A 13,469-nucleotide genomic window follows, 5' to 3' on the forward strand; every position below is an offset into this window, starting at 1 on the left:
ATTCCTTTTAATGTACTTGTTGACTTCTTGTTGAATTTCTTTTTTTAAAGAAAAGTAAATTGCCCTAATCAATTTTAATCCAGTTCCTTGTGATTAATTTAGGCTGTTTGATTAATAATCCTTGTATAAACCAGCGTCATGCATCAATCTGACTGGTAAAATATGCTGGGCTTCAGCAACAATGGTGATGTCATTGTGGCAATACACTGCTAGCATACTTACCAGTGCAGTGGGAATCTCATGCTTGAACATGGGGAGCATCACTTGTATCTGAAACCCATATTGCCCCTTGGAAACACACAATTGGCTTTTATTTTGGATAATATGGATATAAATAAAAGTTGTAATAACATGTACAAAGAAACACCAACCACCCTCGAATGGACAGATATTACCATATTTATTACACAGTAAAGAGTACAACAATACCCGAATCTTACCTTGAAGACTCACAGATTTATATATCATACATTACAGTTCAATTAATGAAAAATGAATAAATAGGAAAGTAATCCTAACATTGAGGGTGTAAAAGCTGAAGGATCTGTTGAAAATATGTGATGTTTTGAACCCCATTGCTCATCTACCCTTAATGTGTGGTACATATGAATAATCATGTACAGTATTGCACTAATTTCAATCTTTTATTCTTCAAAGACGAAAACCCAAAGAATCCTTTAAAATCCACATCAGTCTGCGTGTAACTCTAATTATTAAGTTGTCAAAACAAGCATGCATCAGTCATCAGCCAACCACCCTGCTTTTATAATTTTCATTTCATTACAGAAACATCTCCCTGACATGCACTGAAACACCATCAACAGGTGGCAATGCCACAACAATAAAAATAGTGAAATATTTTCACTTCCTTGTTGTAAATGAAGTCAATATTTTTATTTAATATATATTTTTAAACATTAAGCAAACAAATGGTACATTTTACTTGAGTGTGAGTGACAAGCATAAAGTAATAGAAAAAAAGTTTCTGTACGGCTGTGTATCAAGTGTATGAGGTCTATATTGTAACCAAGTACTGATATGGTTCTGCAGCTGTATGAGCTGTACATTTTGGTTTGACCTGTTTCTTGCATTTGGTTTGCCTAGGCCAGTTCAGTTCTGCTACTAGTGCTTTACGCACTCTATCAGAGGTAGAATGAGACATTTCTTCACACTGAAAAGGTTGTGGCAAAATAAAAGCAGGGGAGAGGAGACATTTTATTATTATTAACAGTGTGCTGTAATTAATTGATCTCATATTATCGAGAAATACACATTTTTTGCATCGTGGCAGATGGAAAACCAGGTGGAATAACAGCTTTTGAAACATCAATAGTTGTCAGATACCTTTTGGAGCAAGTGTCTCTTTCGATACAGGAAGTGGGATGACATGCAAAAACAAGCAATCTCAGACAGCACACATACATCATCAGAGAGATCAGAGGTTGCCATCATTTCTGCCTGTGGACCAGAAGAGCTCTCTGCATTGCTCAGAGTAAGTGCTATTACTTTCCAGCTGAATGTAACAGGGATCAGTCTGCGACAGGGTTAGCACCTCGGCTCTTGCTACCCAAACTGCACAACTAAAGATAACATTAGCCATCTGAACAAAAGACACAGATAAGACTCTTATTAGGGTCCTGTCCTGTCTCCTGTCTCTTATTCACACTAGGCTGATGCCCCTTTTGTATTCTTTCATTTATCTTATTTCTGTATAAGTAAGGTAATGTCAAATTACCATAATGGCAAATTATTCAGACATGGAATAATAAGGGATATGATTAACTCCCATAATTCACCTATACTATATTTTCCATTCCTGCGGGTTACAATTTTCTGGCATACCAAGCATCGCAGATGGCCTTTATATTTCAGTGAGTATACTGTACAGTGAGTTTGCTGTACATTTGCTGTTGCCTCTTCAAGTACAGATTTTTCCATTCCGTTTACAGAGCTCAAGATCACTGGTAATGCAAGACATACCTGCACTAAGGCATCAGCACACAATGTGCTTTGTCCTGTGGAGTTTGTCAAGCCACAGTCTATGCCCTAGTATAACAGCTCTACTCTGTCACTTATCTTAGGCCTGCTAAGAGTGGCAGAAAAAAAAGTGGCCATGGAATCAATAATAAATTAGCACCGATCAAAACATGAAACCTAATATCTACTGATTTTAATGTCATAATAGCCTTCTGAACAAACTGTACTCAAAAATAATGTTTTCAACAACACCTAATGGATCTGAAAATAATATAAAATCCCTTACAAAGGTTAACAAAAACCTGTTATGATGGTAACATGCAATATTGGTTTAGTCCCCTGGAAACAGCAGATTTACCTCAACATGACATTATTGCACATTCACATGTACATATCCACATCTTTCAATAGTATCTTTCTAGACTAACATAGTCAAATGATTTGGTTCTAGGCTGATGGGTTTACAAGTTAAAAGCATTGCTTTCGCCTAATGACCAAGGATTTAAAAAAAAATTGTAGATGACTCGGCCTCTATTTGAATGCATCTCATTCAGCTCAATCAAAATAACATTTGGTCCTTCATGTCTGTCTTTGGCTGACTTCTGTGTTTTACTCTGTAATACTGTCTAAACTGGCACCCAGCCATTTTTAAAGCTGTCAATCGGCACTCCTACATTTGGAAAATTACTATCTGCTCTCATTTCCTTATCTCCAGAATCCAGAATACCTAATAGCCTTCATATGAATGCACCATCTCATTTCATTTTCTAATAATAATAACTATTAATATTTATGACTTCTGTCTCTTCAGAGAATTGCAGTGTAAATCACTGATATGCAACAAATCTCAGTAAAATCTGTGAAACATACAGTAGTTTGTATCGAACAAAAGGGTTTGCCAAAAGAGCCATGAATTCGGAGCCTTGGAGAAGGTGCAAGACACATTTCTACACACCCCTTTTGTAAATGATTGATGTTGATGGCCATAAAGCATGCTAGTTCTCAGACAAGCTGAGCCCCTGCGTGATGTACTGTACAGTAGCAGCTGTGAGAAAAAGCTTGTCTCGTTGTACTCTTCTATTCAAAAAGCTTGAGAAATTGTATATACAAATATTAAAAGCAGCTTAAACACAGTTTTCCTTCTGCACAGTCTAAACAAAGAAACTTGTTGACATGGATAACACTACTCTGCATCACAACTGCCATACACAATACATCACAATAAATAAATAAAAGTACACAGGACAGTTTTTACACAAAAATAACTTGTTCAAAAACAAAAAATATGGAAAGTAAATGGCAAAAAAATACTTAAGGAGAGACATGAAGTGGCCCGAATTATAAAAGATTTTCCTCAGATATGTTAATTTTTTTCTTTCTCCCATTTTTCTGGAAAATACTCAGGGCGTTAACACTCGTCTCACCAGTCATGTCAGGCTGGACTAGATCTGCAGTTGATGGCTGATGTACTATCTATTTTGTTACTACAAAAGTGATACAAAACTGATGTTTTTATTGTTACTCATCCTCTTGCTGCTGTATAGCCATCTTCAGTCCTGCTGACTCTTAAACAGGAGACACCATTCCTTTTCTCTTCAAAAATAATTTATTATATTTCTTGCATAAGTAAAAGTATGAAGATCTGTGCTGCTTGACAGTCTGCTGTGAATTAGGTAAGAGAAGAGTGGCTTCAGTTCAATTAGTAGTCCTTGGGATCTTCAAACCACTTTCCATAATTCATGCTCTTGAGGTTTTTTGTACTCTCTCCACTTTTTCTTCCAAAACAATAATCCATATTCTGTTAATGAACATTTTAGCTGTTAACAACATACATAAGTCCCTTGGTTAGTGGTCTTGTAAAGTGTCTTTCAATGAGGTCAGCTAGTTTGTAATCCCAGCTACTGATAAAAAAGAACAGGGTGAAAGTCAAGTATGCTCATCTGCTGTCAACATTTTGCTGTATTTACACAAGTTCACCTTTTTCCAAGAACAGAAATATAAAATAACAACAACAGTAACAACATAACACCAACATCAATAACAGCTCAAATAACAACAGCAATAACAAAAGGTAAATAATATCCTTGTGTGTGTTTTTAACCATAAGTCAATATGACCCGTTATTGGTCTTCAACATGCAAGCACTAGTCTGGATGTCTCCAACTCTTTGATCTCATGAGGAATGTGAGACCATTTAGAGGGTGGGGTTTATCCACGTGGAGTGGTGTCTGTGGTGGAGGGCGAGACCAGTGTGACAGAGCAGGGGGTTATGGAGCGGGGCAGGATAGAGGGTGGGCTCTCTGGGCTGGCTGGGCCGCTGCGGGGCGTGGCTGTGGAGCTGACGGCGGCGGGTACGTCAGTCTGCGGCTGGCCCTGCGCGGTCTGGCCGCACACGTGGTGGTGCTTCTCCCAGTCCTTGTGCTGGCAGAAGGCCCCGCAGTACCGTGCAGCGTTGCAGCCGCTGCAGGTCTCGCTAGCTTTGCGCCCACAGTTCCAGCAGCTCTGCACAGGACGCAGGTGGGAACAGACACAGCACATTCTAATACAGCTAATACAAACATTTTTTATGTTTTCATGAATATCTTACAAAGAAAATGTATGCTATGTGAATGAAGTATACACATAGATGGGACAGCTACACATTTGATGGCCCTGTCCAAGGATCCACCATTTGGTATGTTCTAGGCTCTTTAGAAGCCTAAATCAAATAAGCAACAGAAATACGATGAATACAGGTGTTTATGGCCCATAAGGGCAACATGTAATAAGTTGGGCAAGACAAGAAATGTTTGGTTTGGTGTCTCCATGATTTTCATTGAGAGATTAATATTTTCATAACAACCTTGTTTTAGTGACCAAAACAATAATATAAAATAGGGCTACAGACCTGTACTTCTCTGGTCCTCCCCTAATTAATTAGTCTCCCACTGTCTTTTCAACATGTTAAGCGCACTTTCCACTTAGTTTTTTTGGGGGGTCTTTGGAGTCTGGAGTCAGATGTTGAATTATTTCAGTTTTTGTGTTGTAACTGTAACTACAATAAACCCTTTCTTAATTTTAATCTGATGTTGCGTTATACATTTGGCCAAGGCTGGTTCACCAGGTTGCTCTGCCTGTCAACATATCTGGTGATTTAACTGATAATTGGTATCTTATAACAATGAACAAATCAAACAAAAAATATTTTAGGAAAATATAGGATCGATGGGGAGTTTTATCACTTAATGCTGCTTGTGTTCTGTATTCTGAGCTCTAAATATTACAAATAGGCCATTAACCATTAAAATAACAGGATTATGGATTTAAAACCAAAGTAATTCAGAATTTAAATCCATGACCTGCTTGTCACAATTCAAGGTTCCTTGCAATAACTCCATATTGTTGACCCAGTTACTCTTTGCAGTGGGAATCAATGCCAATAGATAAAGAACGGAAGCGCGACCCCTTGTCCTTGACCAAGTGTTTCTGCATGTGTTGGGGTCCAGGGAAAGGTCTTACCTCACTGGAGTCTTCCTGCTGATTGATGAGGGACAGTGCTTCCTCAGCTGCCTGTCGTTTTGCATCAGCCACCGTGCGCTCCATTTTGGCTCTCTCCATGCTGATCATCTCATGGGCTTTATGCTCTGCCTCCGACACTGCCTTCTGCAGCTCTGACATCGCCTGCCTCTTCACCTCGTTCACAGCCTCCTCTGAGAGATGAGACGCACACACACAAACATGGACTCATTTCACAGCAAACTATTTTCTGCACTGCTGTCCGTTGAGAGTGGAAACTTCATCCCTTTCACTGAAATGCATCATGAAATAGCAGTTCATTGACTATTGGGTGTTTTCCTCCCAGGAGGTGGATGTCTGTCATTTTCAAAATGGAGGTAGCTGACTTTTATCAAATTTGCTCTTGTACAAAGAACGAAGTCTGTGAATACATGAGTGGAGGAATATATGTTTATACATGTTTTAAAGTGTTGTGCTGTGTTCTCTCACTTTAAAATAATTCAATTTTACTTTTGAAAATGAAGCTTCAGGCAAACTCCAATTTATACTAAAATTTCAAATTAGAACATTCCCTTAACATGGTACTGAATAAAGGAGAAGAGAGACTCCTCCTGACATCACACCAGCAGTAATTTACCATTCCCCCTAAAGCGAGAGTAAAATGCATTAGAAGTAATTTTAGCAGTCCCCCTTGAAAAAGAGAGATGGAAACCTCAATGGGAATCCTTCTCCTGGATAAATAAAGGATAAATACATAATGAGGGGAGTACACCACATCCCTATGTTTTATTACTGACCTTAAGAGAATGCTCCAACATAATAGTTTAATGTGGGAATCACTTATGCTTGCCACTCTCTTGATGGGAAAGCTATTGAGTTACTGTTATGGGCAGTTATTCCAGCCTTTATTCAAAAGACTGCAGGTCTGAATCCCTAGATGGGCAACTTCGCCCAAAGCACAAGGTTATTTAACATGAAAATACTTACAAAAGATTGTGCTGTGGAAATACTTTATGTTAACAGTAGGTTCTTTGGAATGTTAGTGTTCTAGAACTTCATTGCTTTTGATTACCAGTAGTGATTGTTATACATTTCAAATAAAAGTAATGTAAGTCACCCTTTCATTTAATTAAACCCTTGTTTTTAAGGAAAGCAAAACATGACATTTCTTTCCCCTTTGAACTCCATGGAACCAGGCCACAATATAAAAGGCAGACAATATGGCAGAGAAGACATGGTTCTCACCAGCTTTTTTCCAGATGTCTTCTGGAACATATCCCATCCCTGTTCTGTGGAATAACTCCCTTTGAATTTCTTAAAAAAAAAAAAGAGGAAGACCATATTTCAGTAATAAATCACACACGGATTTGAATATAGTATTTAGCTATGGATAACCAATTTCCTGTAATTACTCAATGTCAGTAACTGACATTCTCCAAGTGAGTCTAATCCAGAGAGCCATGGTACCTGGTGTGGTGGCATCATGACTGATGGGACTCTGCTGCCTGGAGAGGGCGCTATTGCTGCCTGTGCCCTTCTTTTGGTCCTCAGCATCACTGTAGCGGCGTATCCAGAAGTTCAGTTCCTCCCGGTCCACCTCCTGGCACCGACGGAGAACCGTGAGTGAGCGTCGGGTCTTCTCCACCATGTCCATGATGCAGTTCAGCAGCTGCAAGGAGCAACATCTAGCATCATTCCAAACATTTCACTCATCTAACATGAATGTATACAGAGTGCTTCAACGGTCAAAAATCAACTTTTTTGGGACATTTTCCAACTCTGGTACAGAAAGCACTAAACTTGTGAGAAGATGAAGAAACCATTTGATGTCCTATGAGTTGGAATGACCCCTTACTGCTGTACTTTTCCGTAAATAAGGCTTATTATGCAAATCTTTAGCCGGACCTTCGTCATCCATTAGATATCCATTCATTTTTAAATTACACCATCAAAATCCTTTTCGATGGAGAAATCCATCCGCCCATTATCTAAGACCCTGACCAGCACGCACTGGGTGAGAGGCAGGATCACACCCTGGACAGTGATGGACAAATTAAATGTGCAAAACACATTGAGGAGAGCATTGACTTTCACTGAAAAATGACACGGGCACACATAAACATACACTGAACATACACTCATGAGATAAAAAAGCTGCATCACATATTTTGTAATCCTAGGGACACCTGAATAATTCATACTGTAACCCATCATGATTATTATACTGCTGTATACAGATACAATTTCAATGCGTTTTAATTGTTCAACAAATTTAATATTATCACAGCAACAGTGTGTTTACTGTTGTTTTGAGAACACAATTCAGCCAATAAGGAATCGTCATCTCATGCTGCTTGACTAGAAGATTAACCAGGATTACAAAATAAACAGCAAGTAAAAAGCATGACCCACACAATATACAGACAGACATTTTACAGGTGTAGTAATAAAAAGGCTTCATTACTTTTCTTACATGGTCAAGGTGCTTCCACTCCTCTGCCCATTCCCTGTCATTAAGCCGATGATCGATGCCCCCCTCCGCACGCGCTCCGTGCATCCCTGTAAGAGAGCAAGCAGTACTGACACCACCTCCTCAGCCTGCAGTTAAGAAGCAGCCTCCATCTCATTTGTGTGAAAAACAAATTAACGTAACCAGACATCTCTCAATCTGAAGTGCACAGAATACTGTGTGATAACTGTAAAAGGTACAATTAAATACAACTAAACTGCTGGTATACTCCCTGCACTTTAGAGTAGTGTATATACCCTGCAAGAGAGAGAATGTAAAACCAACATCTGGAAAAAATAGATCCTGTGTCAAGTATTAACCCCTGCTGGGTCATTAAGGGGGGGGCATTAAATCATACCCTGCTCAGACCATGCTTCTGTGCACACATCCTCCTGCCCCGCCCCACTCACCCAGCTGCCTGTGGCGGTCCCTGGGCTCCCTGTGGGCGAGGTGTCTGTAAGGGTGAGTGAGGCCCATGTCCTCCAGGCGGTAGTGCTGAGGCGCTGGGGGTGTCGGGTGGGGCAGGCCATTGGGCTGGTAGGACGGGCCACTGTTAGGGCTGAAACGCAGGCCAGGGCTGGCTGTGCAGGGCCTCTTGCTGGGGGGCTGCGAGTTCAACGGCTCCCTGTTGAAGCCATTCTCTTTGGTTCTGGGCAGGAAGGATGAAACTCTTAGTTCAGTCCTCCAACATTAAGATCCATATAGGACTTCCTGAAGTGACTTGTTTAGCAATCAGTGTATTGCAGAACCTTAATCATCTCAAATAATCATTCAATTAACATAACATACTGTATATGATGGCCATGTTGCAGTGCAATAGGCTTGTCAGCAGGCCAAGCACCACTTAAGCATGTACTATGTGTACTATACTGAGATAACTTGATATTGCTGAAAGGTACTGCATGTTCTGGAGGTAAACAGAAATATGACTAATTCTGGTGTGCTAATGAGCAGGCTGACACAATTTTGCCCTTTGCATTTTCCTACTACACAACCTCCAAAAAATACGTAGACATGTATAGATCCTCGACTCACTTTTAGCAACAGTATATTCTTTTCCTTTATGTCTATGTATCCAAACATGAACACTGAAACATAAAAGAATAAACTGAAAACATGACTGTGTCCATAACATGGAATAGATGAAGAAAGAGCCACAGGCAAAATCTGGAACTGAGCAATCAGTGACAGCTGGCAGGTTTCACTGAGCAGCATCTGCAATTTACACACACTGAGGCGAGAGCGAGGGTGTGTCATTCCATCCTGCTTCCCAGCTGCTCACACAAATATACTTTCACAAAATGAAGGCATACGTAGTGTCTCTGTATGAAGCGTTAGGTACACAATGCAAAATAATGCACATGCAAAAAATAAACTTAAGTTACAGTTCAATTGAGAAGAGTTTGTCCTCATTATGGAAATCATTCAGATTACTTCCTCTGCTTTTGCTGAAAAAAAATAATATATATATATATGTGTATATATATATATATATATATATATATATATATATATATATATATATATATAGTCAGGTCCATAAATATTGGGACATCGACACAATTCTCATCTTTTTGGCTCTATACACCACCACATTGGTTTTGAAATGAAATGAAGATGGGCTTTAACTGCAGACTTTCAGCTTTAATTTGAGGGTATTTACATCCAAATCAGGTGAACGGTGTAGGAATTACAACAGTTTGTATATGTGCCTCCCGCTTTTTAAGGGACCAAAAGTAATGGGACAAACTAACAATCATAAATCAAACTTTCACTTTTTAATACTTGGTTGCAAATCCTTTGCAGTCAATTACAGCCTGAAGTCTGGAACGCATAGACATCACCAGACGCTGGGTTTCATCCCTGGTGATGCTCTGCCAGGCCTCTACTGCAACTGTCTTCAGTTCCTGCTTGTTTTTGGGGCATTTTCCCTTCAGTTTTGTCTTCAGCAAGTGAAATGCATGTTCAATCGGATTCAGGTCAGGTGATTGACTTGGCCATTGCATAACATTCCACTTCTTTGCCTTAAAAAACTATTTGGTTGCTTTCGCAGTATGCTTCGGGTCATTGTCCATCTGCACTGTGAAGCGCCGTCCAAAGAGTTCTGAAGCATTTGGCTGAATATGAGCAGATATTATTGCCCGAAACACTTCAGAATTCATCCTGCTGCTTTTGTCAGCAGTCACATCATCAATAAATACAAGGGAACCAGTTCCATTGGCAGCCATACATGCCCACGCCATGACACTACCACCACCATGCTTCACTGATGAGGTGGTATGTTTTGGATCATGAGCAGTTCCTTTCCTTCTCCATACTCTTCTCTTCCCATCATTCTGGTACAAGTTGATCTTTGTCTCATCTGTCCATAGGATGTTGTTCCAGAACTGTAAAGGCTTTTTTAGATGTTGTTTGGCAAACTCTAATCTGGTCTACCTGTTTTTGAGGCTCACCAATGGTTTACATCTTGTGGTGAACCCTCTGTATTCACTCTGGTGAAGTCTTCTCTTGATTGTTGACTTTGACACACATACACCTACCTCCTGGAGAGTGTTCTTGATCTGGCCAACTGTTGTGAAGGGGTTTTTCTTCACCAGGGAAAGAATTCTTCTGTCATCCACCACAGTTGTTTTCCGTGGTCTTCTGGGTCTTTTGGTGTTGCTGAGCTCGCCGGTGCGTTCTTTCTTTTTAAGAATGTTCCAAACAGTTGATTTGGCCACACCTAATGTTTTTGCTATCTCTCTGATGGGTTTGTTTAGATTTCAGCCTAATGATGGCTTGCTTCACTGATAGTGACAGCTCTTTGGATCTCATATTGAGAGTTGACTGCAATAGATTCCAAATGCAAATAGCATGCTTGAAATGAACTCTAGACCTTTTATCTGCTCCTTGTAAACGAGACAATGAGGGAATAACACACACCTGGCCATGGAACAGCTGAGCAGCCAATTGTCCCATTACTTTTGGTCCCTTAAAAAGTGGGAGGCACATATAGAAACTGTTGTAATTCCTACACCGTTCACCTGATTTGGATGTAAATACCCTCAAATTAAAGCTGAAAGTCTGCAGTTAAAGCATATTTCAAATCCATTGTGGTGGTGTATAGAGCCAAAAACATGAGAATTGTGTCGATGTCCCTATATTTATGGACCTGACTGTATATATATATATATATATATATATATATATATATATATATATATATATATATACTACTTGTGATTAAAGCTATAATTGCACCTGTAAAAGTATGTATGTAATAACACTTCACACGTACACACACACACACAGTACTGATAATGTCAGCTCAATGTCCCACTGGTATCATTTCAAAGACGTAATCAGAAGGGCACGTGCAATGAAATCACAAAAAGACAGAGACAGTTGGGCACTCACCTGTCTGGAGACTTTCTCTTGCTGTTTTCACTGACGTCCAGCAGCAGGTCAGAGGAGTCCAGGGGCGAGCTGGTGCTGCTGTCCAGGAGCAGCTGCTCGTGCTGAGCCAGGTACTGGGCTGGGTTCTGCTTGGCTGTCCGCGCACAGTGCAGGAGCTCCCTCTGCAAGAGGGGCAGGTTGGCCTGCGGGGAGAGCCAGAGGCACATCACATATTTCAGCCTTTTAAGCATTTCAACAAGAGCAGTAGCACTTTAAAGCGATTGGGCACTAAATGCATTATAAGCAAAATGACTTACAATAATTACACGCTAATGGATTTAAGCAGAAAGATGCATTTTTAGTAAAGCTAAATGACACTTCTACTTTTTTACTTCTCAGGAGGGTCACTCAAGGTAACAACTTTGATACAGATACAGTATGACTGAAAAACAATTTATCTCAGCAAATGGAAAAATGGCCACTACAGTGCAGCCACTCCAGTGCAGTCACCTAGTCACCATCCACTCCTGCAGTACATGTGAAAGTGTGTACTCCTGTGTGAAAGCATCCAGAGCAGTGTGCAGTACCTTCAGAAACGGGACAACAAATGGTCGTAGTGGAAAGTTTGTTGCCTCTTGCAGTTTGGAATGAAACTCTTCTATGGTTAAGGTTGAGTTCTGGGAGAGACAATAATACACACAGACATGCCATTCCATGTAATGCATAAGCATGTATTCAACAGGATAAATTAAACCACAAGTTAAACCACAAGTAACCACAAGTTTGAGTCTCAGATGGGCCATTGTTTTATTGGGACAGGTACCTGACCTTTTTAAAAAAGTGATGTGATTATTTGGATCCATTTGAAGATTATATTTTCATAGTAAAGCCTGTATTTACGCCTTTACTTAGCTGTGACTTTGCATGAAGGGGAAGGTTTCACCATTTCATTTCCCCCAAAATAGTTCCATACTGCAGGAAAGGTTTCTGATCAGAGCCTTTGCTTCTGTGTCTCTTGACACATATTGCACTGACCTACTTTGACATCATATTTAGCTTTTTGTATGCAACGTTTAGTACTAATTAGTGTGCCACTGGCTTCAATGAAAAAACCAGGAGAGAAATCTGGATGGTGAGTGAAACATTGTGGGATACATCTGAGGCAGGCTGTACTCACTACCAGACCCAGCACCAGAGCTCGCACCCTCTCTCCGATCTCGGGGGATATGTCATTGCCAAACTGCTGCAGGGTGGTCAGGAAGCGCTTCAGCTTGCTAAGCTGCCGGGCCCCACATGCAGGTGGGAGTGGCTGATTAGCCAGCGAGGAAGAGGAGGAAGATGAGGAAGAGGATGACGAGGAAGGTCCATTGCCAAAACTGCTGGGCGGAGAGGGTGCTCCATTAGATGTGGTGGGAGAGTGGCTGTTTCCATTGGTTACTGAAGAGGAAAATACAAAAAGTCGCTCAATTCCAAATCATGACTATATAGCAGGGCAGGGCTGCTATTTAGCAAATAACGATTTGAATACTGGCAGTGGGTGTTTCAGTGAAAGTGGCTTAATGCTCACACGCAGTGGGAGTGAAGGAGCTGGTCCTGGGGGCCGTCTGTGTGGGAGGAGGTGGTGGCATAGTGGGTGGAGTCGACCTGGATTGTGTTTTTACATCCACAGGTGAGTCTGGCATGATAGAATGCGTCTCAGTGTGGCCTGGGAGCAGAAGAGAGCGAGAAAGAGAGAGAGAGAGAGGGAGAGAGAGAGAGAGAGAGAGAGAGAGAGAGAGAGAGAGATTATGATAATGAACATGAGAACATTTGCAAACAGAACAGCCAAACTCATCTTGCCCTTGACTATATAAAAATAATAATAATAAGTTTCATTTATATTTTATCAAGAGCAACAAGCTTTCAGGTTCAGCTGGCATGTGTCTGAGATATGTATATTTACCCAAATATAAATCCCAGTGACATTACCAAGCCACACAAAATAATAAATTTATAAATAAATAAAAGCTAGTAGAAAAGGGGAGGCATTACATTTACCCAAATACCCAAGCCCTCCTTGGAATTGTGTGAGAAACATGCATGTATCAAATAAATGGAACAAATACCCAAGAAA

The 13,469-nt window shown here is 40.4% G+C and overlaps 1 protein-coding gene across 1 annotated transcript; it reads right to left on the reverse strand.

The window, feature by feature from the left end:
- Window positions 1-4,185: 4,185 nt before the first annotated feature.
- LOC133129786 (protein CBFA2T1-like) lies at window positions 4,186-13,062 on the reverse strand. The gene is made up of 10 exons (XM_061244130.1): window positions 12,924-13,062; window positions 12,534-12,793; window positions 11,944-12,033; window positions 11,378-11,559; window positions 8,392-8,630; window positions 7,946-8,031; window positions 6,940-7,141; window positions 6,718-6,786; window positions 5,476-5,666; window positions 4,186-4,479 (listed from the first exon to the last, which is right to left on the reverse strand). The coding sequence occupies exons 1-10, from the start codon at window positions 13,036-13,038 to the stop codon at window positions 4,186-4,188; spliced, it is 1,728 nt and encodes a 575-aa protein (XP_061100114.1). The 5' UTR covers window positions 13,039-13,062.
- Window positions 13,063-13,469: the final 407 nt, after the last annotated feature.

Source organism: Conger conger, chromosome 1 (genome assembly GCF_963514075.1).
Source record: "Conger conger chromosome 1, fConCon1.1, whole genome shotgun sequence".
Taxonomy (NCBI): Eukaryota; Metazoa; Chordata; class Actinopteri; order Anguilliformes; family Congridae; genus Conger; species Conger conger.

Coding starts and splice junctions, on each gene's coding strand:
- LOC133129786 (XM_061244130.1), bottom strand. CDS start 13,038: ATGCCAGACTCACCTGTGGATGTAAAAACACAATCCAGGTCGACTCCA. Junction 7,142..7,945: donor AGTGGAAGCACCTTGACCAT/GTAAGAAAAGTA, acceptor TGCTCCTTGCAG/CTGCTGAACTGCATCATGGA. Junction 6,787..6,939: donor TCATGATGCCACCACACCAG/GTACCATGGCTC, acceptor TTTTTTTTTAAG/AAATTCAAAGGGAGTTATTC.